Source organism: Psammomys obesus, unplaced genomic scaffold, assembly GCF_907164565.1.
Source record: "Psammomys obesus unplaced genomic scaffold, mPsaObe1.curated_primary_1811, whole genome shotgun sequence".
Taxonomy (NCBI): Eukaryota; Metazoa; Chordata; class Mammalia; order Rodentia; family Muridae; genus Psammomys; species Psammomys obesus.
The window spans coordinates 36659677-36685893 of NW_026591086.1; the positions used below are offsets into that span (position 1 = coordinate 36659677).

The window sequence follows — 26217 nt, forward strand, 5'->3', positions numbered from 1 at the left end:
AGCAGGAAGCCGGCGCCATCTTGTAATGGCGGGAGCGGCTCCCAACAGTAAAGTATATATTGATCATATCTTTTCCCTCTCCCAACTCCTTCTACATCTTCCCCTATCCCTACCCAGCCAATTTCACGGGGTTTTTTTGTTTGTTTGTTTTGTTTTTTGTTTGTTTTGTTTTTTTGGTTTGGATCTTCTGCAATTTACTGAAGTCAAGCTAGCACTTATATAGTGATTACACAAAGAAGCACCTAAAGTTGACATATTTCCCGGAGCATTCAAGCTTTTTACCAACAATACACGTTTTTTTCTTTCTTTGAAAAATAGAACAAAAATATGTGGAGGTCAATTTGCATTTTTTGCTCATTTGTTTCTGTTTGGTTGTCTGTTTTTGCCTAGACAGGAATTCTCTGTGTACCCTAACTGTCCTGGACTCCCTTTGAAGATTAGACTGGCCATGAACACATAGAGATTCATCTGTCTCTGCCTCCCAAGTACTAGGATTAAAGAAGTGATCCATCACACCCATCTTGGAGTTCAATTTGTATTGGTCAACAGTTCTTGCATGCTTTTTTTTTAAGCTATTTCATTTGGAATATTTAAGCCTCCACCTCCCTTCTACCAACACTTTAACCCTAATTAAGAGTTAGTGGGGATCCGCTATTTAGGATTCATGGGTTCTTTGGAATGATACCAATCTCCATGAATAGCAAGTGCAGCAATCAGTCTCTTCCATCTTTCTCCTCCAAGCCTCTGTGCCATGTCTCTGTCCCATGTCTCTCCAAACCTCCACACCATCAATCTATGGTCTCTCCAAACTGCCACCCCTTCTCTTTCTGGGCTCTCATATTTATATCTCTCAGAGCTTTAGACCACATCCCCTCCATGCCCTGATAACCATGCCCCACAGGAGGTAGTCATCAGCTGGGGAGGAACTAAAGCCCAAACTAAACTCTCATACTTGGGATTAAAACAAAAACATATTTAAGTAACATAACTGAGTTTTTAAAGAAACCAAAACTTCCATTACAAACTATTCCTGAGTGGTGGAACATCCTTTTCTGTTGTCTTTCTTGACCTTTCAGTAATGTACCTTTGTAGAGGTATTTTATTCCAGCAGTGTGGCTACTCTGGCTGGAATATAGACATGCTCTTAGCACACACCTTTAATCCCTCTGGCTGGAATGTTGACACACCCATAGTATGCACCTTTAATCCCAAACAGTGAAGGTAATGTTACTTTGTAGGAGGAAGCACTCTTGTTCGAAAGTGACATTTAACTGAGAGGCAGACAGAGTGACAAATCATAAAAACATTTGACAGAATGAGTCAGGATAGGATACACCCTATTCTGAAGAGATAGATACACCAGAAGAGACAGAAAGAAAAAAAGTTAGGAGAGCAGTGCAGAGGGAGAGGGGTGGGGACAGTTTTACCAGGCCTGTTGTACAGAGACAGGTTGTAGAGAGAACAAGCTAGACACAGGTGAGCCAGAGAATGAGAAGGAGCCAGAAGATTAGAAAAGATTGCTAGAGTTAGTTTGAGGCCAAGCAGAGTACAAAAGTCAGAAGCCAGTTTGAATCAGTCAGCTTGGAGAGGAGTGTGAGCCAGAACAGCTGAGTTGAACCAGCCAGCCAGAGTTCAGAAATAACCAGAATAGGTTAGCTTATTCAGCAGTAAGTTTCAGAGGCCGAAAACATTCTAGGCGTAGATTAGATTGTACAGAGGCTACAATCTTCCAGGACTAGGCCTAGGTTAGCAGATGGAGGCAGTAAGCTTGCAAGAACATTCCTGCATCCTAAAAAACAAGAAAGCCAACCTGGGTATGAAAACAGGAAAAGCATATGGAGACAGATGTGGTACAGGCCTATACTCCTAGCACTTGGGAAGTAGCAGCATAAGGGATCAGGAATTCAAGGTCACCCTTGGCTACATAGTTTGTTGGTTTTTTGTTTTTGTTTTTATTTTTGTTTTTCTTTTTTTTAATGAAAGAAAGAGACTCCCAAATACTTGCAATATTATTCTTTTTAAATAATGAAGGATAGGTTGTTTTAAATGTTTACTTTAATTCTATAATTTTAGTTTGTATGATTATGTAAGGTACTTCATCTTTGTTCTCAAGTGCCTATAGACATAAATGGATGACTAGATACTAGGTACATGCATATTTCCTGGAATGTTATAAGTTGTCTACATTTGATGAACAGCTGAAAAAATAAAAATGTAGTTAAAACATGGCATGTGCTCACTGAAGTCCTATCTGGCATACTCTATCTACTGTCTCCTTTTTTGAAAGTCCCAGGGTAAAGTTTAGAGAATAACTGAGAAGTGATTGTTAGTCTATTAATTCTAATATGAGAAATTAAGAGATGATGAATGTGGCCTACCCAAGTGCTTGAACTCTTTGCATCATTGTATTTCTTCTTCACTCTTATTTTTAGTGTTTTGCATGTCCTCATGGCATTATTTGTTATGTTCTTGTAAGTAGGCCGGTGACTCACCTTGTTTCCAAACTTTGTAAGAATTTTAACTCATAACAAAACTTGAGTTCTATCTTGCATTGTTGTGCTTTCTTTCTCGTTTGTTTTTTAAATGTTTCTAGAATGTTGTCATGTCTCTTTCCACCACCATTATCATTATCCAAACTGTACATTTTTAGAAACTTTAATCTTTCTTATAGCTCACTCATACCTAACCTGTAATCATTTTTGGTTTCTGTTTTCTTCTTTCCCTATAATTTTTTTTTAATCTTACACCGACACCTAACCCTGGCCATCATCTTAACTCACTAGCTCTGTCATGCAGTAGGAAAGAGGACTGCCCTTTGTCATATTAGCTTCTGCAGGTTTGTTTTGTAGCCTGCTATTATCCTATTTAGCAATTTAAATTTTACAACACCTGAAATTGTTAGTTAATATGACTTTGTTCAGTAAAGATTCATTATGAATTTTAAGTATGCCCAGCAATATACCGGATGCTAGGAATCCAGACATGAACTAAGCAAGAACTCTATACTCAAGAAACAAATATTTTAATTGTACAAGACACCATTCTAACCATTTTGCTTGTTTAGCTCACTTAATTGCCCCCAGCTTGAGTAGGTTTTTTGGTTTTTGTTTTTTTGGATTTTTTTCTTTCCCTTGAGATTTTGATTTATTTGGTCTAGGACAGAGCCGTTATACATCGAATTCTTAGATGTTATAGATAGTTCAGGTGGGCTTCACAGGCTGAGCTAGATAAAACCAAGTTCAAGAGTCATTTTTTTACATTTGGAAAGAAATCTTATGAATGATCCAGGTTACCAAACCTAAGAGGTTTGAAAACCCAGAACTCGCATTTCTAAATCCTCACTCAAGAGTTTAGAGAGTTCTCCTGCAATTCTGGGATGTTTCTTGCAAGATTTACATGATGTCTTTTCTCCAGAAATCAATGCTTCAGTGAGTTCTTTACTCCCTTCTAAATTTTATAGTACCTTGTGCTCTGTGATTTTCCTCCACCGTGCTATTGTTAATGTGTTCTTTTGATGGAGGAGTTTACTAAGGACTGAAGCTAAGACACAGTGTTGTATATGGTTAGCAAGCATGCAAGCACCAAGCTATACTCCTCCCGCCATGTTTTGTTGGTTTTGATAGTCTGGGTCTGACCGAGTTATCTATGCTGACTTCAAGCCTGTAGTCTTTCTGCCTCCTAAGTAGCTGGGATATGGGCATTTGCTGCCACACCAAGCAAAAAGTACTTCTTCTAATGATGATTTCCTAGTACACACACAGTGAAGGGCGCGTGGGATGGAGGTTTGAGTGCTCTGTAGCACAAATACAATAAATACTCTTGGCCCAAAGGGTATTCAAGCTAATAAATGTTGTCCTGTTTCCCAAAAAGACAAAACAGAAAGCAGCACCATTCAAATACTGTTCTAAAATGTTTTGCCCTTAAAGTTATGTCCTACATTTATTTTAAAGCAGCATTCTTTTCTTACATTTCTTTCCATTAGTACTTTTATCTCCCCATACCTAAAAAACCTACTTTTTGCCTAAACAAAGTCGCCAAATATTACTATATAGTGTTTACTAAAGACCTTATAATTTTATTTGATCATGATATGATAGATGCATTGAATTACTCTAAACACATGTTTGAAATTCTCATAAATCCATGGTACAGTTGTTAAACATACTCGGCGTTTTTAACTCAGCAAAAAAAAAAAAAAAAAAAAAGATAAACCTCTCACATTCATTTAAGAATTAGCTCGTGAGCCAAAAATGACAGATGTAGTATTACAGCTGAGAAGCTAACTGGTTGAAGAAATCTAAATGACAGAAACATTTGCACAAATATCCAACTGCCTTTTAAATCTTTTCTCATGAACTATAGTAATCATTGCTGCCACACTGTCTTCTAAGTTTTCCTTACCTGATTGCTTTTCAGTTTGGAAAATTCCACAGTGCAGAAGGAAAGACCTCTGAGACCAGAGCTTTGTATATAAGTTTATATGTGTATATTTAAATTCCTGTAATTGCTCCCCTAATTTCCACTAAAAATTTTTTTATTTGATTTCTAGGTATGTAAAGACAAAAGCACAATCACACGTAGTATTTTCTATTTTAATATCAATGTGAAATGAATCTCTAATAAACAATAATTATTCTTTTATTTTGGCTTGAGATTTTTTTTGATACTTTATTTCAAATAGATCAGGCTAGCCTTGAACTCACCATTTAGCTGAAGGTGACCCTAAACTCCTGACCCTTCTGCCAAGTGCTGTGATAGCAGGTTGTGCACCACCATGACTGGTTTCTAAAACATAATAGTTATTCTTGTTTTCAACATTGAAAACATCCATGTGTGACACTCGTATTAGTATGTCTCTTGTTACCTACCACAGTAGTACATGTTTAACACTGCAGATGCAAGCGGGCAGTGGTGCCCGCCCGTATCCCAGCAGCCCAGAACTCGGAATGTAGAGGCAGGCAGATCTCTGTGTACAGCACCAGCCTGCTCTACACCACGAGTCCAGGACAGCCAAGGCTACACTGAGAAACCCTCTCTCGGGGGAAAAAAAAAAAAGAATGAGGATGCAGCTAAGTGCTACAACATGTGCTCAGCATACAGTATATGTGAAATAAACCTCATTAGTATATAATTTGAGCAACGGGAGGTGTTGCTTGTCAATTAATACATAAATTGTTAAAATTTAAGAAAGCAACTATTTTAATATTAAATTTGTGCAGAAATTATTTTATATCAGCTAATGCTTTATTATATGAAGTAAAAACAAAATTATTTCAATAAAAAGTACTTTATTCTCTTTTTTTAACTTGCCTTATCAGAATTTGAGTTGCCTTGTTTAAAATTCCTTCTAAATCAAATGATGTGAGGTAAAACTTTCCCTTCCCCCTCCTTTTCCAGGGTATCTCCTTACAATCACTGTCACTTTTTTTTAGGATGTGTACATCTTTCTCATAACTTAAATTCTTGTGAGTATAGTGACCTCCCTCCATAGCTCGTGTCTGAATGTGTGTGAAGATGATAAACTACCTTCTCATTTGAGAAGAAGTGTGTGAGAGCCTGGGGAAACAAACACGATGTTCTCTACCAAAGTCAGAACATGAGCAGCCCATAAACTTTAAGCTGTGCCGGGATTGCTCAATAGGGTCCTTAGAGCAACCTGAGTTCTCAAAACATGTATTTTGCTTTTGGAAATTTAAACATGATTCAAATGAAAGCTCATTATAATGTTAGGCAAATCAACTGAGACTGTTTGATGAGGGGGAATTAGGCAAGAAATTGGCAGGGAACTAAATGTCTAATGGCAGAGGAATTACTAGAGTAGAAAATCATGATACAGATGAGAATACCATTGATAAAAGGACTTAATGTGGAAAGTTTTGTTTTGCTTTGTAATGTGTGAGTATGTGTATGTGTGTGTGTGTGTTCTGAGAATTGAATGAACACTAGTTAAGTCCTTCACTACTCAATGATATCCTCAACACATAAGAATATTGTTACAAATTACATCAAAGGGAAAGCTAACAAGCGCTGTTTGAAGGTTTAGTTCATAAAATATCCATAGCAAATATTTGATATGTAATGAAAATACTTGAGAAGACATGAGGAAGCCATGATTTATATACTTCTAATAGCATCTTAAGTTGATATTGCAATTTAAGGAATAAATTTAGACATACTAAAGAGGCTTTCTGTTTGATTGGTTGGATGTTTTGTTTTGTTTGGGGGAAATTTTGTTTGTTTTTGAGACAGGGGTTTCTCTGTGTAGTCCTGGCTGCCTTGGAACTCTCTCTGTAGACCAGGCTGGCCTCAGACTCAGAGATCCGCTCTGCCTCCTGAGTGCTGGGATTAAACGTGTGAGCCACCAGGCCGAACTAGTATACCAAAGTTTCGCATCTGTGAGCCAGAGGTGCTGCTTCATGTGGGAGCATCACTAGGCTGTTCTCTGGAGCAGTGTGAATACTCAGCAGCATGTCCCAGCACCATCTAAATGTTTCTCAGCTTATATAGCAAATGAAATGAAATGAATCATGTGTGTTCACATTGTAAACTGATGGAGAGGGAATGGGTTACAGACACAGACACATAGAGTGGAGAGGAGTAGTGTGGTGTGACACAGTCTGTTTAACAAAGGAGACTGGAGTCCATCTATATGTGTCATAGGCACGTTTGTGGGTGCTTTAGAAAGTTACAAAGAAAGTGGAACTGGTCTGTCTACAACAGAAATGAAGTTGAAAGTACTGGTAAAGGTGTCTATATTGTTTCTAGTTTTTATCCTCAGAATTGCTTTAGTTACTTACAGAACCAAAAAAAAAAAAAATGTGTTAATCACTTGTGTAGAGAGGGCAATAACAGAAATGTCAGCAGCAGCTGTCCTGTGAGGAAGACGTAACTCTCCTGTTTCCTGCAACTACACCCACCGAAAGCTGGAGATCCAGGAACAGCTCTGTCGTGAAGTACTACCTTCCAGGACAGAATGGTTCTCAGAAGCCTTTGCTCCCAGTGGCTTGTAGAATTAGGACTGAAATGCCCTACAGTCACAGCTGAGCCTGTGAGGCCAGTCTTTGTACTGGCCCATCTGTAAAGCCCTGGAAGCAGCTGCCAGTGTCTGCCCTGAGAATCCCGCCCTCCCTCCCTCGTGCTGCTGCTGTGCTTAGCATATGCCAACCTGCCTGGGGCCAGACGTTTCCCCCCTCTTCCTATACTCAATTGTCCTGCTGTGTACAGACAAGTGCTCTGCCTCAACCATTTCATTGTCTTACTCCCAAACAAGACCAGCTGGTATATTTCTTAATATGTGGATCACTTTTGGGTTCAGGTGATTGCATGAACATTACCCTGAATACAATACATTTTGGGGAACATTGCTATATACTGCTTGTCTACAAAATGATATTAGGTAGTTGTGTTCCGAATACATGTCCAGTTTTAATGTAGTGGCAGCCGGGAACATTGTGTAGGCAAATTTTTAAAAGTTACTTCTTTTATTTGTCCCTTGAATGAAGAACTGGGATTAAATGAAAGATTCCTCATGGGAATGATGAGGCTCAGTAGCAGAGCACTTGAGTCTGTATTCAGTTGCCAATATGGAAGGAAGAGAGGGAGGAAGGAAGAAAGAGAGCAGAAAAGGTTGAAGAGGAAGAGGAAGAAAGCTATGGTTCCTGGTACAGTGGCACACTCCTACAGTCTCAGCGCTGGGGAGATAGAAGCAGTGCAAAGTCCTACAACGTATTTGTCCTACAAAGTGAGTTCCAGGACCAGCCTAACCTAAGAAGATGCTATCTCAAAGAGCTGGAGAGGTGAGAGGCAAAAGAAAAAAGAAAAGGAAAACTGGGGGAAAGGTCTAAATAAATGTTACTTAGCATTACCATCTTATTGCTGGATTTTTTTCCTTTTCTGAATTAGTGCTGGGTGTGTGTGTGTGCTTTTGTGCACACGTGTACACAGGCACTCTGGAGGTTAAAGCGGAGATTCAGGTGGCATTTGCTGCTGCCAGCTATGGGTTTTGTTTTGTTGACACAGGGCTTTCAGCTAGCATGGTAGGTTGCCTGAGCAGGGCAGAGAGTGCTCTGTTTTATATGGCTTCTAGGCTTCCAGTCCTCATACTCTGCAAGGCAAACACCACTGACTGGGCTCCTCCCCTGGCCCCAACTTGACAGATTGCTGAAGGTTTAACTTTCTTGTAACTTCCTGCATAATAGCAGACTTTCACTTTTTTTTTTCTTTTTTTGCTCTTTATTCTTCTAGCTCTTAAATCTCTGTTGCAGTGAATACTTCTTTAAACAGTTCATTCTAGAACTTTTATGTTCTTTTTTTAAAATATTGTGTAATGTATAAGTGGCTCTTATGAAAACCGAAGAATGGGTTACACATGCATCATAAAGACAGGGATCAGGAGCTGGACAGGATGGCTGCAAGGACAGGTAGAGACTCTGGTTCCACTGCGTAGGAAATTTGACCTCCTGGGGTTACTCTGCTGAAGTAGAATACCAAACATGAAGCTGTTGGTGTGTGGACAGTACTGACTTGGTTCAAGTAAGTGTGCAAATTAAGAGGACGAGATGAGAGGTCTGAGTCAACAGAGAAGAATGCAACAGGTTATGTGAGCAAAACAAGTTTAAGTGGGAGTTAACTGAAACTACAGGCTGAGCTCTTGGCGTCATCAGTTCCTTACTGTTAGACCTGCTTGTGTAGCTATTGTGTTTATTCAGCGTTTCACAGTTCAATTTAGCAAATTAAAATCATCAAGACTATTACAAAGATATAATGACTGAAGGCAGATTCTTTCCCTGGTTAAACAACATAAAAAGAAATTGGTTTTGAGAATTATCATTTGGTTTTAGAGAAGCTCCCTTACTAAAGAAGGCTCAGATTTCTAGGAGACATTTATTGTTTTCTGTTGGGGAGCTGTTTAGCCTTTGTTGAGTTACCTATATTCTGAATGTCCAACGGTATCTACTGTTTTGTGTTTTAACATAGGGAAAGAACATGAGTGCTGAAATGAACTTTCAGGTGCCAGCAGGGAATAGAGCAGGTGGTACAGGGAATTAGAGCCGCTCTAATTGCCTGTTTGAAGCTCTCACTGGAATAAAAAAACACCTAAAGTGTTCTAAACCCATAAAAGGCAAACTTTTAGCATAACCTTCTAAAAGAAATTACCTTCCAGATGAGCATCACAGTCTCAGAGACTCATCGGATCTGTTTTAGTTGTGTAGCTTTTGTATGCCCTGAAGTTCAGCGCACAGAGACAGCATCAACATTGTGTGCTTGGTTTGGGCATGGATGGTGTGGGTCTGGATTCTTTGGAGACAATCCCATGTATCTTAGGTTGGCCTTGAACTTACTGTGTAGGCTAGAATGACCTTCACTTACCCATCCTCATGCTTCCACCTCCCCAATATGGGATTACAGGTGTGTGACATCATGCCAGATGATTTCATGTATTTTATGGATTTAAATTTGCAATACAACCTGACCTAAGGAGTAAAGAAACATTTTCACTTCAGTAAAATACTGAAGTATTGATTCATGTTACCATACGAGGGCATCTTGAAAATATCAAATGCCACTAATTGGAAGAATTCATTTATTTAAGACATTCATAGTAGCAAACCCATTGCAGCAACTAGTTTACCTGCCGAAGCATCCCTCCAACCCCTAAAACTGTATTTTTAATAAAATTGTAAGAACTTTTAAAATACATAACGTTAGAGCTTTTCAAAACAACATAAAAGCTTACTTTTTTTTAAAGCCTTGCTGTTACAGGATATATGAAATGCACTGCCTGCATATCCTTCTCTAGCCTGCACGCAGGACACTATTACCAAAGATAAATGTGCCAAGAGTGACTTGGCCTTTACCATGCACATTAAGGCCCATGTGCTTCAGTGACACATGTGCGTGCACACACACACACACATATACACACAAAGGAGAGAGAGACCAACCAAGTTGGTCGCTTTTCTTTGTGTTTTTATTGAACCTGGAGATTATCCTTCTCAATTATCACTCTTGAATTATCATGTTTGTTTTCCTGTATTCCCAAGAAAATTACAAATTTCTTAAGAGAAAAAAGACAAACCTTTTGTCTAGTGTAACACCATTATCTCTTAGAGTTACTAGCTCAATATTTGAATAAAAGAATTTTAGTTACATATATAACATTTTACTAAATTCGTGGTGGCTCTGTGAAAAAAAATACATTATATCTGCTTTGCTTTCTCCTAGAATGCAGTCAACATGGAATATTTTCAAACTTTGAATTTACCATGATTTGTATGATGTGTATGTTTCTTTGCAGTTATGAGATAAATAAAGAGAGTGCTCCCGTCTGGGGTGTTGAATATACCATCTGATGATCAGTGCGTCACTTCCTTGTAATACCCAAAAGGACATTTCCATATATGTGCCTAACTAAATTATAAAAGCTCTTCTGAATACATATAAATTAGTAATCATATACTCAAAATATGATGGTATGCAAAGCAGAACTGAGGTTTGTGCTTCCAGAAACCCTTACAGCTGCTTCAGAGGCCCATTACCATTTTGCTTCTTTCAGGTACAGAGATCTCCAGCTTAGTGCAGAAAGCAAAGTGTCTGAGTTTCTCCATCAGAGTAAACTAAAGTCCTTTGAAAGTGAGCGTGTGCAACTCCTGCAAGAGGAAACTGCAAGGAATCTCACCCAGTGCCAGCTGGAATGCGAAAAATATCAGAAGAAATTGGAGGTACGTTTGTGCACTTTCCCTTGATAGGAGCGTGGAGTGTAAACTTCTAAGCATGATGTTCACAGACAAGCTGCGCATCCTAGAGGACCCTACCTTGTCCTCACAAGAAAATAAGGAATGGTACACCACACCTGGAATCCCAGTACTCCACAGCAGAGACAGGAGGATAACATGTTTGAAGCCCATATTGCCAGCCATAACTATGTAATATGGCCTTGCTTCAAAAACAAAAAAACAAAAGAAAAGATACGAATAGCAGAACTATGTGCACCAAAAATGACTAAAATTGTTTTTAAAAATTTAGAAAAGGTTGTATGAATAACATACAGCAAAAAGCATTCAATTACTGGGAATACTTATCTAAGAAAACTGAAATTAATATGAGTATAACCATAATGATGCATATAAGACAAAACATTATCTTCTACAAGGGGATAGTTGGTATTTTGTATTTTCCAGTTTTCATCAGGAAAACTGTTTCTAATATTTTAGCATTTAAAAATTTACATTTAGCTAGGTGTGGTTGTACACACCTGTAATCCAAGCACTCAGTGAGACAGAGGCAGGCAGATCACTGTGAGTTCAAGGCCAGCCTTGTCTACAAAGCAAGTCCAGGACAACCAATGCTGCACTGAAGAACTCTGCTAGAAAAACAAAACAACAACCAAAAAAGCATATTATGTATAAAGTATATTTTTTCATTTTTTAGATGGATGGATAGAGCCCCTCATATAACTACAATCACTGAGTCTTTTTAAAACTATTATTGGGATGTCACTCTGGCAAAGCTGTTGCCCAGCATTTCTAGCTCCTAGGTTCAATCCCCAACACCGTAAAGTAAACTGCTTAAAATTTTTAAATTTTTTATTAAAGTTGGTAAATGGACTCAGCAGGTTGTGCATGTATTTATGTAATAATGATCAAGGAATTTGCATCTCTTTGTTAATCCTTTTGTAAGAAACCCTTTCTTTGCAAAGTCATTTCTCTATGCGGGACTTACACTTTCTGATTTGGACTCGAACCTGTTAGGAAACTAAAAATGCTAAAAGCATGGACAGGGAGGTGGAGAACCTCTAACGGAGCACTGAGGAGCTCATCACTGTCTGGACAGTTTTGTGCTGCCTACCTAGTAAGTTTCATACTCCTGCCTCCATTTGAACTCTAACAAGCGAATGTTAACTTTACCCCTAAATTCATTTTTATTCAGCATATGTAATTACTGACAAAGCAGTTCATAAGTTTAGTAAAAATCACGAGAATTGTTTACCTTAGAAATAAATGTTATTTCCTCATTTGTTCTCTTAGTTGAGCTACCTTAACATTTGAATAGTTCAAAAGAGAAAAGGCGTAAATATATCTCTGCGTCATCTTGTTCTTTTAGCTGTGAACCTGAGTAATTCTTAATTCTTTCAATTTTGTCATTCTTTTTTTCTACTGTTAGGTTTTAACTAAAGAATTTTACAGTCTCCAAACTTCATCTGAAAAACGCATTACTGAACTCGAAGCACAGAACTCCGAGCATCAGGCAAGGTTAGACATTTACGAGAAACTGGAAAAAGAGCTTGACGAAATCATAATGCAAACAGCAGAAAGTAAGTCTGTGTGCCCTCCCCACCCCCACCCCGTTGGAACTGTTGGCTGCAGAGGAAAGCTGGCATCCTTTCTAAAAATATCTTGCTGTATATTTATTTAAAATATAAATGATAATCATTTTTAAAGGATATTCTCTATTTTCAGTATTACTTGATGTAAAATTTCAGTAGCTAGACTCAAAAAAAATTAAATTTGATGGATTTTATGTGCTTAATTCACTCATTCTATAAGTATTAAATGTTTCTTTTTGTCAGGAACTAGGAATACAGAGTTTGTGCAAAGTTTTCTGCCTCAGGACTAGATGTGGAACAGTGTTCATCTAGTCTGTGCAAGCTTGAGAGTCAGTCCCTAGCACAGCAGTCAAAGCCACAACAACAGTAACACCAAATGCCAATGGTGGGCCTGGTGACACTTCCTGTAATTATACACTCAGGAAACTGAGGCAGGGAGATCGGAGATCGCCAGTTCTAATCCAGCCTCAGCTATGTACACAGTGTGACACTCCCCTAAAACAAGAATTCTTTCCTCACTAGAATCTGTGGCCTGGACTAGTAAGAGACTCAAGCCTGTTAACTAATGACATGAGCTAGCCACTGAAAGCAGGGACACGCAGCACTTTTGTAAATGCAGACAAGAACATGAGATAATTAAACCTTAGAGATGAGAAATAACTAAAAGAGGGGATGGCACAGAATTTTGAAATTCAGTAGTGTACTGGATTCTAATCTTTCGTGTGTTTGCTATTTGCCCTCGCCCTGCCCTCCCATCATCCTTCCTTTGATGCTTGTGTGGGGTGGGCAAGTGGAGTCTGGATACCAGAAAGGGAAAGACAGCCTTCTCATGTTCAGAGGAAATGAGCACTACAGTAAAAATATATATAAAGTAATTGTGCATGTGTACACATACTCATGCATACACATTTAGAAGCCCTCAACTGGAAAAAGTAATGTAAAAATAATTTCCTTTACAGTCATGTTAAAAAAAAAAAAAAGAAAGAAAAGAAAAGGCTGGGCTGGTGGTGTACCTTTAATCCCAGCACTGGGGGAGGCAGAGGCAGACAGATCTCTGTGAGTTCCAGGCCAGCCTGCTCTACGAAGTGAGTCCAGGACAGCCAAACCTACATAGAGAAACCCTGTCTTGAAAACCAAAAAAAAAAAACAAAAAGAAAAAGAGAGAAAGAAAGAAAAAGAAAGACAGAGAAAAATACTTAGGAGTCAACATACCAACACCAAAAAGACCAAAAAAAAAAAAAAAAAAATACTAAGAGAAATAAGGAACTTCTCTCCTAATGTCAAGAAATGTATGATGAATTCTATTTGATCTGATTTTTTGTCTTGATCACAATGCCAACAAGCTCTTTCTGTATTTCATTTTATGGAAATTCAAAAATTATAGAAGAAAAGACAAAGTAAATTTGAAAAAAAAAGTAGAAGGGACAAAATTCCAAGAGTGGCATTGTCTGGCTTTAACATTTATTATAAAGTTACAGTGTCTGGCTAGTATTCAGTAGTGACATAAAGACAAATGAATGCTGGGCATTGTAGTGCATGCCTTTAGTCAGGAGGCAGAGGTAGGTGGATCTCCGTAAACCAGATAGATGGATGGATGGATAGATAGATAGATAGATAGATAGATAGATAGATAGATAGATAGGTAGGTAGGTAGGTAGTCAGTCTCTCTCTGTCTTTGTCACATATACACAGACACACTAGTGAAGCAGATGCAGAACTCAGAAGCCAGCCTGGACTACAAAGATAGTTCCAGGATAGCCAGGGCTCTGAAACAGCAAAACCCTGTCTCCAGAAACCAAAGAAAGAAGAGGAAGGCAAGGAAAGGATGGAAAGGAAGGAAAGGAAGGGAAGAAGGAAGGAAAGAAAGAAAGAGAGAGAAGAAAGAAAAAAAGGCAGTGAAACCAATGCAGAACTCAGAAGCAGATCCATGTGCAAATGTGTGTTTGCTCATCAACAAAAGCAACATCACAGCCAGAAAGAAAAAAAAAATGTCCAGTAAGTGGTGCTAAAAATTGGAGATCCTTATGACAGTAAGCCCCAGCATAGCAATATTGATTTGAAAGTAGACTTATTTGTAATTGTAAAAGCTGTAAACCTTCTGAAGGAAAGGAAGGTGTAATTCCCACTTGAAAGAGGATACAATCTTGACAATAGGGCCTGAAAGGCATTGCCATAAAAGAAAAAAGAGTAGACATCATCAAAATTATTCAAAAAAGATGATTAATCAATAAGTACCAATGCCATAGACTCTAATAAAGTAATCACTGTTTTATATCTGATGACAGAACGCTATGTAAAATAAGAAAATTCCTAAAGAAAATGTTTACCAAATATAAATCAGTCAAAGAACTGGTTGGTGTCTGTTTATGGTAGATGAGAATGACCTCCCAAAAGTGTCCGTGCCCTAATCTCTGGGTTCTAGATATTATACCTTAGATGGCAAAAGAAGCTTTGCAGTATGGTTAAGTGAAGGCTCCACAGACAAGATTATCCTGAGTTACCTGGTTGAGCCTAATGTAATCACAAGAGCCTTTGTAAAAGAAATGGAGAGAAGGAGGGGAAATCTGAAGGTATGGTACTGTTTGCTTTGAAATTTCAAGGTGGGTCTGGAGTGTTTGTGGCATAGCAGCAGCCTCTGGAAGTAGAAAAGGGCAAGAGAACAGATTCAGCCCCATATCCCCCTCACAGAACCAGCCTACATTTTTGTGATTACAACCCTGTGGGGCCTGGGGCTTATGCTTACCTTCAGAGCTTACGTCATGGGATTCCCCCCAGCACTTGGGGTTGGGGTCTTTAATTGAGAATAAGCAGCTAACATACTTCAAAGAACTGTGAGATACTAAATTTATATTATTTTAAGCTATAAAATCTAGCAAGCTATATGTGATAATAGAAATAAGAATTTAACAATTTGGTATACAAAAAGCTCATGCAGTTCTAAAGAAACAAAACAGTACAATTTAAAACGTGGAGGCCAGTAAAATGGCTCCACAAAGGGGCCTGCCACCAGACCTCACAACCTTAGTTGGATCTCCACATATCCGTGAGGAGGGAGAGAGCCCCTCCTGCAGGGTGTCCACTAGCAGTGTCTGATCATGTGAATTTCCTCTTCCCTCCCTAAAGTTCATTTACCTCTGCTCTTGCTGTGTACTAACTTTACATCTTTATCTGATCATTGAGTTCCTCCTCTTGTCACATTGATTTCTCCCTTGTTCTCTTTGGAGTTCCTGCCCCAATACCCCAGCTCCTGCTCAACTCCCTTTGTAAGAGAGGCTCCCTTCTTACTCTGTTATAGGCAGGTCTATGACAATTGTAGTTCTAAAATTATTTTCCCTGAAATTGTTTTGCAGATATATAATTAATGCCAAACATATCTCTCGGGGATTAGAGATTAGCTCAGATGGTAGATTGCCTGCATAACATTCAAGAAGCTTTGGATTCAGTCCTCAGTACCATGTAAACCAGCATGGTCATGTATTTCTGTAATCCTAGTACTTAGGAAGTGGAGACAGGAGAGTCAGTAGAACAGGGTTCTCCTTGATAGAGTAGATTCAAGGGAAGCCTAGACTACATGAATATGTCTCAAAAACAAAACAAAACTCACCTTTATCAAATTGAGTCTATAATTTTGTCATATTTTATAATATATAGTTTATGTTAAAAGCCTTTGAATCTTTCAGAATAACATACCTGAGTTATTGTGCTCTATAAGAAAACATAGTCTATCAGGTGATGTAATCCCTTAACATCTTCTAAAAATAAATCAGCAAATCCCAGCAAGAATACACTTCAGTATGCTTAACCTCTCTCAAATTATGCATTAGCCCTTGTGAATGTTCTTGAGATTCTTAATTCGTTATTGTGATCTTTTCACTTCTGCTCTGCTTTTTAAGGAAAAGAGTTATTTCACATCACACATTTTAATATGTTTCAGTTGAAAATGAAGATGAGGCTGAAAGGATTCTTTATTCCTATGGCTATGGTGCTAATGTTCCCACAACAGCTAAAAGACGACTAAAGCAAAGGTAAAATCGATATAGATTTATCTTATCTACTCAAGCTAAGGGTAATTACATAGTACATTTTGATAATGTGCTGAGTTGAATGATAAAGTTACTTGTTCTTACTATTCATAAATATTAAATTGCTCAGAAAGTAGGACATGGAAATAACCATGAACTTCATGTATATTTAAATGAATTTAATAGTTAGGAGATGTGTACATTAGAACTCTCATGGTTTTAGATGCAGTAACTTTTTAAAAGCCATTTTATTTTTACGTTAATTTCAGATAAGTACAAATGCTTTGTACCAAGTTAGAACTGATTAAATATTCTATTCAGTTTTTATATGGCTTACTATCTATCTACCTATATTTTAACATGTAATATATATTATTGTATATACTGTATATTAAAGAAATACGGAGAAAGCATATACATTACAGTTCAGCTACCCAGAATTTTTAGTTACTTGTCTTGGTGCTGTGACAAATTCCTTGACAGGAACAACTTGAGGAAGGAAGCATTTATTTTGGCTCACATCTCAATGGTACATCAAGAAGGATGGCAGCAGGAAGATAAGGTCACATCACATCTGCAGCTAGGAAGCAGAATGTAGGGAATGGCCCTGAGGATTCCATTGCTCTTTTGTATTCATTTTAGGATGGCTGTTCTTGCAGTGGCCCACCCCCATGTAGGGTGGGTCCTCCCACCTCCGTTAATCTCATCTAGATGATCTCTTAAGGATTTACTTGCCAAGGCTTGTCTCCCCAGTGTTTCTACAGCCTGTGAAATTGCTAATTAATATAAAAATAAGTCACAGAGGCTAGCCACAGTGATGGTGCACACTCGTTCCCCAACACCAGGCTGGGTGATCTTAAAAGCTGAGTCCTGAGTCCTACCTGAGATGTATAATGAATTCTAGACCATCCTATGGTCTACACAGAAAGGAGAAAAAGAAATGGGGAAAGAAGAGAAGGTCCTGGGACTCACTCTATAGACCAGGCTGGCCTTGAACGCAGAGTTCTGCCTGCCTCTACCTCTTAAAGGCTGGGATTAAAGGCATGCACTACCACCTGACTAAGATTTTTATATTTTAAGTATGTGTGTGTGTGTGTGTGTGTGTGCATGCACACACGTGTATTTATGGACATGTCTGTGCACATGTGAGGTCAGGTGCCTGAAGAGTAGGAAAGAGGGTATCAGAGCTGTGTGTGTGTCTGTGTCTGTGAACGAATAAGTCTGAGAGATAGCCTCAGATCTTCTGGAGCTGGAATTACATCATGGGTGCTGGGAACAAAAGTTTTGCAGAGTTGTATATGCTCTTAACTGAGCTGTCTTTGTGGTTTCTTTTGTAGGTAGTTTGAAGTGATGGATGCAACAGCAGAAAGAGAATAATTTATCTTTATGACTATCTAAAGTAGTATCGAATAGCACTTTAAAAGAAGTAAAAAAAATGCTTAGAACATATTGTTTATTGATTAAATATTTGAAAAATCCATATCACAAATAGATGGCTACAAAGTATCAGTTTGTAGCTAGAATGATTAATTCTGTTTACTAGAGGTGAGGATCAAGTTCTAAATTATATAAGGTTTGAAAACTTGGTTGCTGTTCTATTTCTTCTTGTTGCTCTCCAAGACTGATGTGACTGATTCATGATATTTTGCAATTTTTTTGTTTGCTTTCTCAGTTTTTGTTTGTTTGTGTGAAGTTAGGATATCTCTCTATAACCTTGGCTGTCCTGGACTCACTTTGTAGAGAGGCTGCCCTTGAACTCACAGAGATCTGCCTGCCTCTGCCTCCCCAAGTGCGGGGATTACAAGTGTGCACCACTGTGCGAGCTTTTCTTGGTTTTTCAAGACAGGGTTTTCTGTGTAACTCTGTCCTGGAACCAGGATGGCCTTGAACTCACAGAGATCTGCCCGCCTCTGCTTCCAGAGTGCTGGGATTAAAGGCGTGTGCCTCCACCACCCAGCATATTTTGCAATTTTTAAATATATCTGGTTCCTTTTAGCCTTTGTTTCCAAGAAAAGAGCAGAAACATGAGTAGTTTCATGAATAAGAGACTTCTATATTAATTAGACAAGTGATTGGTAAAATACAATTGAAGTCTAATGGAAAACCCTGGGTTTTCTGATTGTAATCTGAATCCTATAGACTATTTCTTACAGGGGGGTAAATAATTTTGCTCTCATAAGCTCCCTTTCCGTAGCCCCAAATGCTGAGCTTTGACACTAAATGTGATTGTTGCTTATTTTTTTTAAAGAAGTGCACAAAACCAGAAGTTAGGGTTTTGTTGTTTAGTTGGTTTAGGGTTTTTTTTGTTTGTTTGGTTGGTTGTTTTTTATGCCCAAAGATTTAAGGAACGACAAGTGATTCATAATCCAAATGATCTTAACTGTCCAAGTATTTCTGAAGATTCTATCACTGCGCCCTGAACAAGTGCCTAATGGGTATGCTATTAATACCCTGCCAGCTGGTGCCAGGCATTCTTCTCGTGGTGAGCCAAGGGCTATTTTGAGGAAGTGCTTCTCAGGTCATCTAAGCTGAGGGAAGGGTGTGTAAGTCTAGACATCCAAAGAGGACATGTATGCATCCCTACACCTAGTCATTCAACAGCTTTTATTGAGTACCTACTATGTGCACCTAACCCACTTTAGGCTCCGATGCACTGTGAAGATTGCAAGGTCAACATTTGGTTTCTTAAGGGCTATGTGTACAGAAAGCAATTGCCTTGTGCACTCTTGAAATTTATTTCTAAAGACAAGAAAGAGCAATGTAGCCTTAGAGAGTCTGTACTTATTAGTCTTTTGAAATTAAAGCAATACAAATTTAAAGTGACATATATAAAGTGATACACAGCCATAAGTGCAGCACTTTCATAATAAAGTCATTCAATGGCAGCTTACAAGAAAGTATATTAAAAATTCAAAGGAACTTATTTCTTGACTGCTATGTAGCTCTTTCATACATAATTTGATTTAAAACTTTGTATATTCAACATCCAATATTAAATATTTTGTTAATATTTAATTGATTATAATATTTATTTTCTTTTAAAAACTAGGTAAATTGATGGTAATTTTATTTTTCAAAATAACCAATGAGAAACTTATACAGACAAATTAATTTCCTTTAATTTTTTGGACATTAAGCAATTTTAGTAGTTTTTTTTCTTACATTTGATCATGAATATCTCCTATATATGAATATTCTTCAAAATATACAAAGTGGGGGAATAAGGGTAACAGCTAGAATGGAAAGGGTTCAGAGGGCATGAGAAGGGGCAGAGGAGAGATGAGATGAAAACAAAGAACAGCGGCACACACACACTTTAAAACTGAGCTTCAAAACAAGAAAAATTTGAACACAGGGAACTTCCCAGAGACTCATACTCCAACCAAGGACTATTCGTGGAGATGACCTAGAACCCCTGCACAGATGTAGCCCATGGCAGTTTAGTGTCCAAGTGGCTTACATAGTGATGGGAAGAGGGACTGCCTCTGACATAATCTGATTGGCCTGCTCTTTGATCACCTCCCCCTGAGGGGGGAGCAGCCTTACCAGGCCACAGAAGAAGACAATGCAGCCAATTTTGATGAGAACTGATAGACTAAGATCAGAAGGAAGGAGAGGAGGACCTCCCCTATCAGTGGATGTGGGGAGGAGCATGCATGCAGAAAGGGGAGGTAGGGTGGGATCGGGAGGGGAGGAGGAAAGGGCTTATGGGGGGATACAAAATAAAGTGTAATTAATAATAATAATAAAAAGAGGAAAAAAAACTGAGCTTCAAAGTAATTTTCAGTAGCTACCTAAAACTTTGATTTTTGGGCTCTCTGTTTATGAGTGTCATGTCATTGTCAATAAGTGATAAAGCCCATGAAAAAATAATAATTTCCTCTTGCAACCAAAAGAATATTTTAAAAATTAAATTGAAAAAATGTATAAAGATCACTACACAGTGTTTGGCATGCGGCCCGGTGAATGCTAGGGTGTGTGTCAGTTAATATGTTCTTAAGTCAACTGCATAGTTAGAAAAACCAGGTTTCCAAAACTTCTCCCTAGACACCAATTGAAATAATTCAATTTTTGTTTTAAATTTTTAATGAAGCCTTTTAAAATCCATGAAACATGGACATTTGCTTTTTTTTTAATGAGTTCATTTCTGGAGGCACTCCAGTGCAGATTTCCTCTGAGGTGGTAGCAGCAGCATTGTGTTCCACATTTGAAATAGAACTAAAGTTTCTGATCAACATGTAAGAATACAGTAAGGTGACTCACACTTTGAGGTTTCATACTTGATAAATGATAGCAGAACTTCTTAAAACTTTTTCTGGTACATAATTGTGTAATGCCAAAAAGGGCTTATGTAACTGAAGTAGATTAAAATAAAATTAACCCCTTGGCATGACAAAACTTGAAAACCTGAAGTAATGTTTTTGTTTAAGTAGCAACTATTTGAAAATAGCCAACAAGATTTTCTCGTGTGCATTCTTCCGTGCTTCTGTGCTACAGGATGGTACCCAGAGACTATGTTGTGTTACCGTGTGCCTCCTTGTTTCGGCTGATGCCGATGCTGGAGGCATTTTTAGAACATTTTTAATTTGTGAAATTTGCTGCCTGCTGTATTTTTTTAACATCTTTTTGCGCTTTTTTTTTTAATTCTACTTCATGTGTCTGAGAGTTTTGCCTGCACATATGTGTATATTCTATATGTGCTTGGTGCCTGTGATGATGTGAAGAGGTGTGGGATCCCCTGGAACTAGTTACGTTCTAGGGCATTCCACACCCAAGCAGTAATAACCTTTCTTTTGCTTTAAACTGATTCTTTCTCAAAATGCCTTAGTTAAAACCAGGGTCATTCTTATTAGGATACTAACCCTGTGTTAACACGAAAATGCTGGCATAGAATTTCTTGATTCAGTGTTTATGCCATATGATATTTTTCACTTTGTCACCATATCTGCATAAGAGCCTTATGCTAAAAACAAATTACCCAAACCAAATGAGCAATATAATGTACTTCACTGGCTGTGGCCAAGTCGCTATCTTCATTATGTTGTTAAACGGGTGGCTGTTGCAGCTCATTATTTCTAGTATCTCTAATCTCTTAACAGAAAAAACAAAATTTTATTTGCATAAAAATTTCTTCTCATCTGCACTTCTATAATTGAATTTGACTGTGTTCGTTGTTTTGTAATCAATATTATACAAATATTATCAATACCTTCAGCATACGTTTTTTGAGAAATTGTTACTTAGAAAAGACCCTAAAGGGTCTGTGAGAAACAAAAATATAGAAAACTACACCCAAAATATATATATGAAGGGTAAAAAAGAAAATGAAAGTATGATTGATAATAATCAAGTTTTTTAATTTTTATATTATCATTTATTTGATTTATTCACTTTGTATCCTGACTGTGGCCCCCTCCCTCATCTCATCCCAATCCCACCCTCATCTCCCCTTATCCCTCCCCCCTTGTTCCACTGGTATGGAAGGTCCTCCTCCCCTTCTATTTGACCCTAGCCTATCAGGTCTCATCAGGACTGGCTGCATTGTCTTCCTCTGTGGCCTGGCAAGGCTGCACCCCCCAGGGGAAGGTGATCAGAAAGCCTGTCACTGAGTTCGTGCCAGAATAAAGGTTTTTTTAATTAAACAAAAGTGGACCTAGTAATCCAAAATACAGTTTACAGATATAATTAAAAGTATTTAAAACCAACAGATTTAATCCCAAATCAACATTAAGATATTTCATTGGAGCCAGGCTTGGTGGCACTCCAATGTAATCCCAGTACTTAGGAGGCAGAAGCAGATGGATCTCTGTGAGTTCGAGGCCAGCCTAGTCTACAGAGCAGCCAGGGCTACACAGAGAAACCCTGTCAAGAAAGAAAGAGAGAGAGAGAGAAAGAAAGGAAAGAAAGCAAAAAGAAGGAAAACCCAAAGCAATACATTTGTAGTATTGACTGACGAAGAAAACTTAATGTTTTGGAGTGGGTTTGTTTGTTTGTTTGTTTGTTTGTTTCTGGGTGGCGAGGTTTTGTAACCTGAATTTATTGTTTCTGTGCAAAACTATGTCAAATTCCATTAAAATGTTAATATGCAAATTCCATTGCTATGCATAAAGTATGGGTTTTAGAGTAAAAAAAATAAATAAATAAAATGTAAACTATAAATTCCTTTAAAACCCATGAAGAAGAAAGTGGCTTAGAAGTTCCCTAAAGGAGGGGTCGAGAGACATCTATTAGAGATTGGGAAAAGGCAGAGGGCCACTGTTACACGGTAGTGAGATTGCTCTCATGTTGTGCTGTAGTGAGATTTGCACAACTCCAGCCACACTTTAAATTGCTGCTCGTTGTGTTAGGTGCACTGTATTATGTATTTTAGTACCTAATATATATATATTTTTTTAATGACTGTCAAAAAAAATGAAGACTGCTTCTTTCTCATCTTTATCTTCAGCAGATTGGCAAATGCCATGCTGGATCCAACAGTATTAGATGTAGCTGTACTGTTGATCATAAACATTTGTCAGAAGTGCCATTTTTTTTAACTTGGATGAGCAGTTCTTACATATAAATGTGTTGGGTAGTATTTAGCAGAGTCTTATGTGTTCTCATATGCTACATCAACTCCTTTGTCTTTGGTTGGGAAATGTGCATTCAATAGGCTCATTCTGTTCTGTATGGTTATTTGGTGGAAATTAAAAAAAAAAAACTATCGTTGTAAAAAAAATCTATAATTTGGATTCCATGAATTCTACACTCATAGGTTAACTTGAAGGGTGAAGTAATATATAATATAGAACATGAAAATACAGAGTAGATTATGAGAACAACATAATTTCTCAGCATTAGTACTTCAAAGAATTGTTTTCATTGAATGATTGCAATTATTTAAATAGATGAGCACTTTTTCTTTTTTTTTATTCTTTTTTTATTAATTACACTTTATTTACTTTGTATCCCCCCTGTATTTCCCTCCCCCCTCCCCTCCCAATCCTTTCCTTCCTCCTCCCACTCCACACATACCCCTCCCCAAGTCCACTGGTAAGGGAGGTCTTCTTTTCCTTCCTTCTGATCCTAGTCTGTTAGGTCTCATCAGGAGTGGCTGCATTGTCTTCCTTTGTGGCCTGGTAAGGCTGCTCCCTCCTCAGGGGGAGGTGATCAAAGAGCAGGCCAATCAGTTCATGTCAGAGACAGTCCCTGTTCCCATTACTATGGAACCCACTAGGAGACTGAACTGTCATGGGCTACATCTCTGCAGGGGTTCTAGGTTATCTCCATGCATGCTACTTGGTTGGACTATCAGTCTCAGGGAAGACCCATGTGCTCAGATTTTTTGGATCTGTTGCTCTCCTTGTGGAGCTCCTGCCCCCTCCAGGTCTTACTAACTCCCATTTCTTTCATAAGATTCCATGCAATCTCAAAGGTTGGCCATAAGTCTCAGCATCTGCTTTGATATTCTACAGGGCAGAGCCTTTCAGAGGCTCTCTGTGGCAGGCTCCTAACTTGTTCCCTGTTTTCTCCTTCTTCTGATATCCATCCTTTTTGCCTTTCTGGATGGGGATTGAATATTTAGCCAGAGTTCTCCCTCTTGATTAGTTTCTTTAGGTGTACAGATTTTAGTAGGTTTGTCCTATATTATATGTCTATATGAGTGAGTATATACCATGTATGTCTTTCTGCTTCTGAGATGGCTCACTCTGGATGATCTTTTCCAGTTCCCACCATTCACCTGCAAATTTCATGATTTCCTTGTTTTTCATTGCTGAGTAGTATTCCATTGTGTAAATGTACCATACTTTCTGTATCCATTCCTCAGTTGAGGGGCATCTGGGTTGTTTCCAGCTTCTGGCTATTACAAATAAAGCTGCTACAAACAAGATTGTGCAAATATCCTTATTGTGTACTTGAGGCTCTTTTGGATATATGCCTAGAAGTGGTATGTCTGGATCTTGAAAAAGAGCTATTCCTAATTGTCTGAGAAAGCGCCAGATTGAAAATGAATGTGAGCTGAGCACAAATGCCCATGCCTCTAATCCTAGCACTCAGGGAGGCATAGGCAATCTGATCTGTGTGAGTTTGAGGCCAGCCTTGTCTACAAAACAAGTCCAGGACAGCCAAGACTACAGAGAAACCCTGTCTCGAGAAAAACAAAAACAAAACAAAACAAAAAAAAAGTGATGGACTGCCGGACACAGTGGTATATACCTAGAATCCTAGTACTTGGGCTAATGGGAGGGGATCATAAATTGAGCCCAGCCTAGGATACAGCCTGAGACCCTGCCAAGAGAGGGGGCTGTAAATCATTGGAAGGAAGGAAAGTTCTTTCAGTATAGACTCTTTGCCTGTACTGTGGTCATTTTTTACATTTTACACATCTCTTCCACCTCTACTTGGAATAGGAAACCTGTTTGATTATGTTTTGTATTATAAAATTCATTATATTTGCTTGTATAAACACTTGTCAAAATTTAAAGCTAATTGTGTGTAATATTCAACTAATTTCCTAGCTGATCTGTAATTTGGAAACTTTTGTTAAAATGAGAAAGCTATGAATGGCTGTCTTTTTCTGTCAAGCTGATGGTATAATGTATTCTACTTGATAAGAAGGTTCCATGAGCACAGGCATCAGTATATAACAGTTATATGGAAATGTTAGGCTTGTTACTTTCAGGGTTCTGAGTTGATGACGTATTGCTCTTCTAATGTTTTTCACTTTGTATTAGCATATTTTTCTGTTAATATGTATGTCTTATTAGGAAATGATGAGTCCATTTCCAGCACACAAGTAACTATTGAGTGTTTAGGTAGCATTCTGTTTTTGTATGCATGAATGCTTTTCATCTTTTTTTTACCTAGTGTCCATTTGGCAAGAAGAGTTCTTCAGTTAGAAAAACAAAATTCATTAATTTTAAAAGATCTGGACCGTCAGAAAGACCAAGTAAGACAGCTCTCACAAGAGGTGAGTAGGTGAACCAGAAGATGGGAGGCCGCGGGAGCGTGGGGCTCAGTTAGTGTGCGTTCTTCTTTAATGCCTATAGTTGCTGAGCAGTCTGAAAAGAAGCTGCTTGCAGAGCCATCTGACCTTCTGAAGCTCACTGGATGTCAGACTTGAGGAAACTCACTGAATGTTGAGGCTGGGAAACAGTGGATAGCAAAGCAGAGCAGAAGGGAGACTGAGTGTGCAGAATGAGGAAGTGTAAGTGAGGCTAGATACAGCGCTTTAGCTTCTGAGAGTATCAGCTGTCAAAACAAGCTTGGCAGATTTTGTTGATACTAAGTTTCTTACTGACAACTCCTTTTTAAGGATTTGAATTTTTTTTTTTTTCTGTTTAACTAAAAGAAAGACACCTAGCCTTTTTTATTTTTTTTTATTATTTTGTAAAGAAAAAATTTTCATACAATATATTTTGATCATGTTTCCCCTCCCCCAATTCCTTCCAGATTATCTCCACCACGCTACTCACCCAATCTTACATGATTTTTTTGCCCATCTCTCTCTTAAAAAAAAAAAAAAAAAAAAAAAAAAGACAAAGATGTCAAAACAAATCAAAATGAAACAAATAGTTCACAAAAATGCCATTGAGTGTGTTTTGTGTTGGCCAGCTGCCACTAGCATGGGGCCTGCACAGAGTGGAGTGTGATTGGTGTGCACACAGTGAGACCCCGTTAGAGAGGACTGTTTTCTTCCTGCCGGTCCTGTCAGTTACACACAGTGTCTTGTTAGTTAATGTTGGAAGCCTATCTTAGTGTTCCCATTGCTGTGAGGAAACACCATGACAAAAGCAAGTTGGGAAGGAAATTTTGGCTTACATTTCTGTATTGCTGTTCATCATCTAAGCAAGTCAAGACAGGAACGCAAACAGGGTAGGAACCTGGCAG

General features: G+C 38.2%; 1 protein-coding gene across 2 annotated transcripts in view; it reads left to right on the forward strand.

Moving 5' to 3' along the window:
• Pibf1 (progesterone immunomodulatory binding factor 1) overlaps positions 1–26217 on the forward strand; it is a 181991-nt gene that overhangs the window by 99902 nt on the left and 55872 nt on the right. For both annotated transcript variants that reach the window (XM_055609558.1, XM_055609557.1), the window contains exons 11-14: positions 10556–10721; positions 12163–12313; positions 16260–16350; positions 25195–25297. In XM_055609558.1, coding sequence (XP_055465533.1) covers positions 10556–10721; positions 12163–12313; positions 16260–16350; positions 25195–25297 — 511 coding nt within the window. The remainder of the gene's footprint in view (positions 1–10555; positions 10722–12162; positions 12314–16259; positions 16351–25194; positions 25298–26217) is intronic.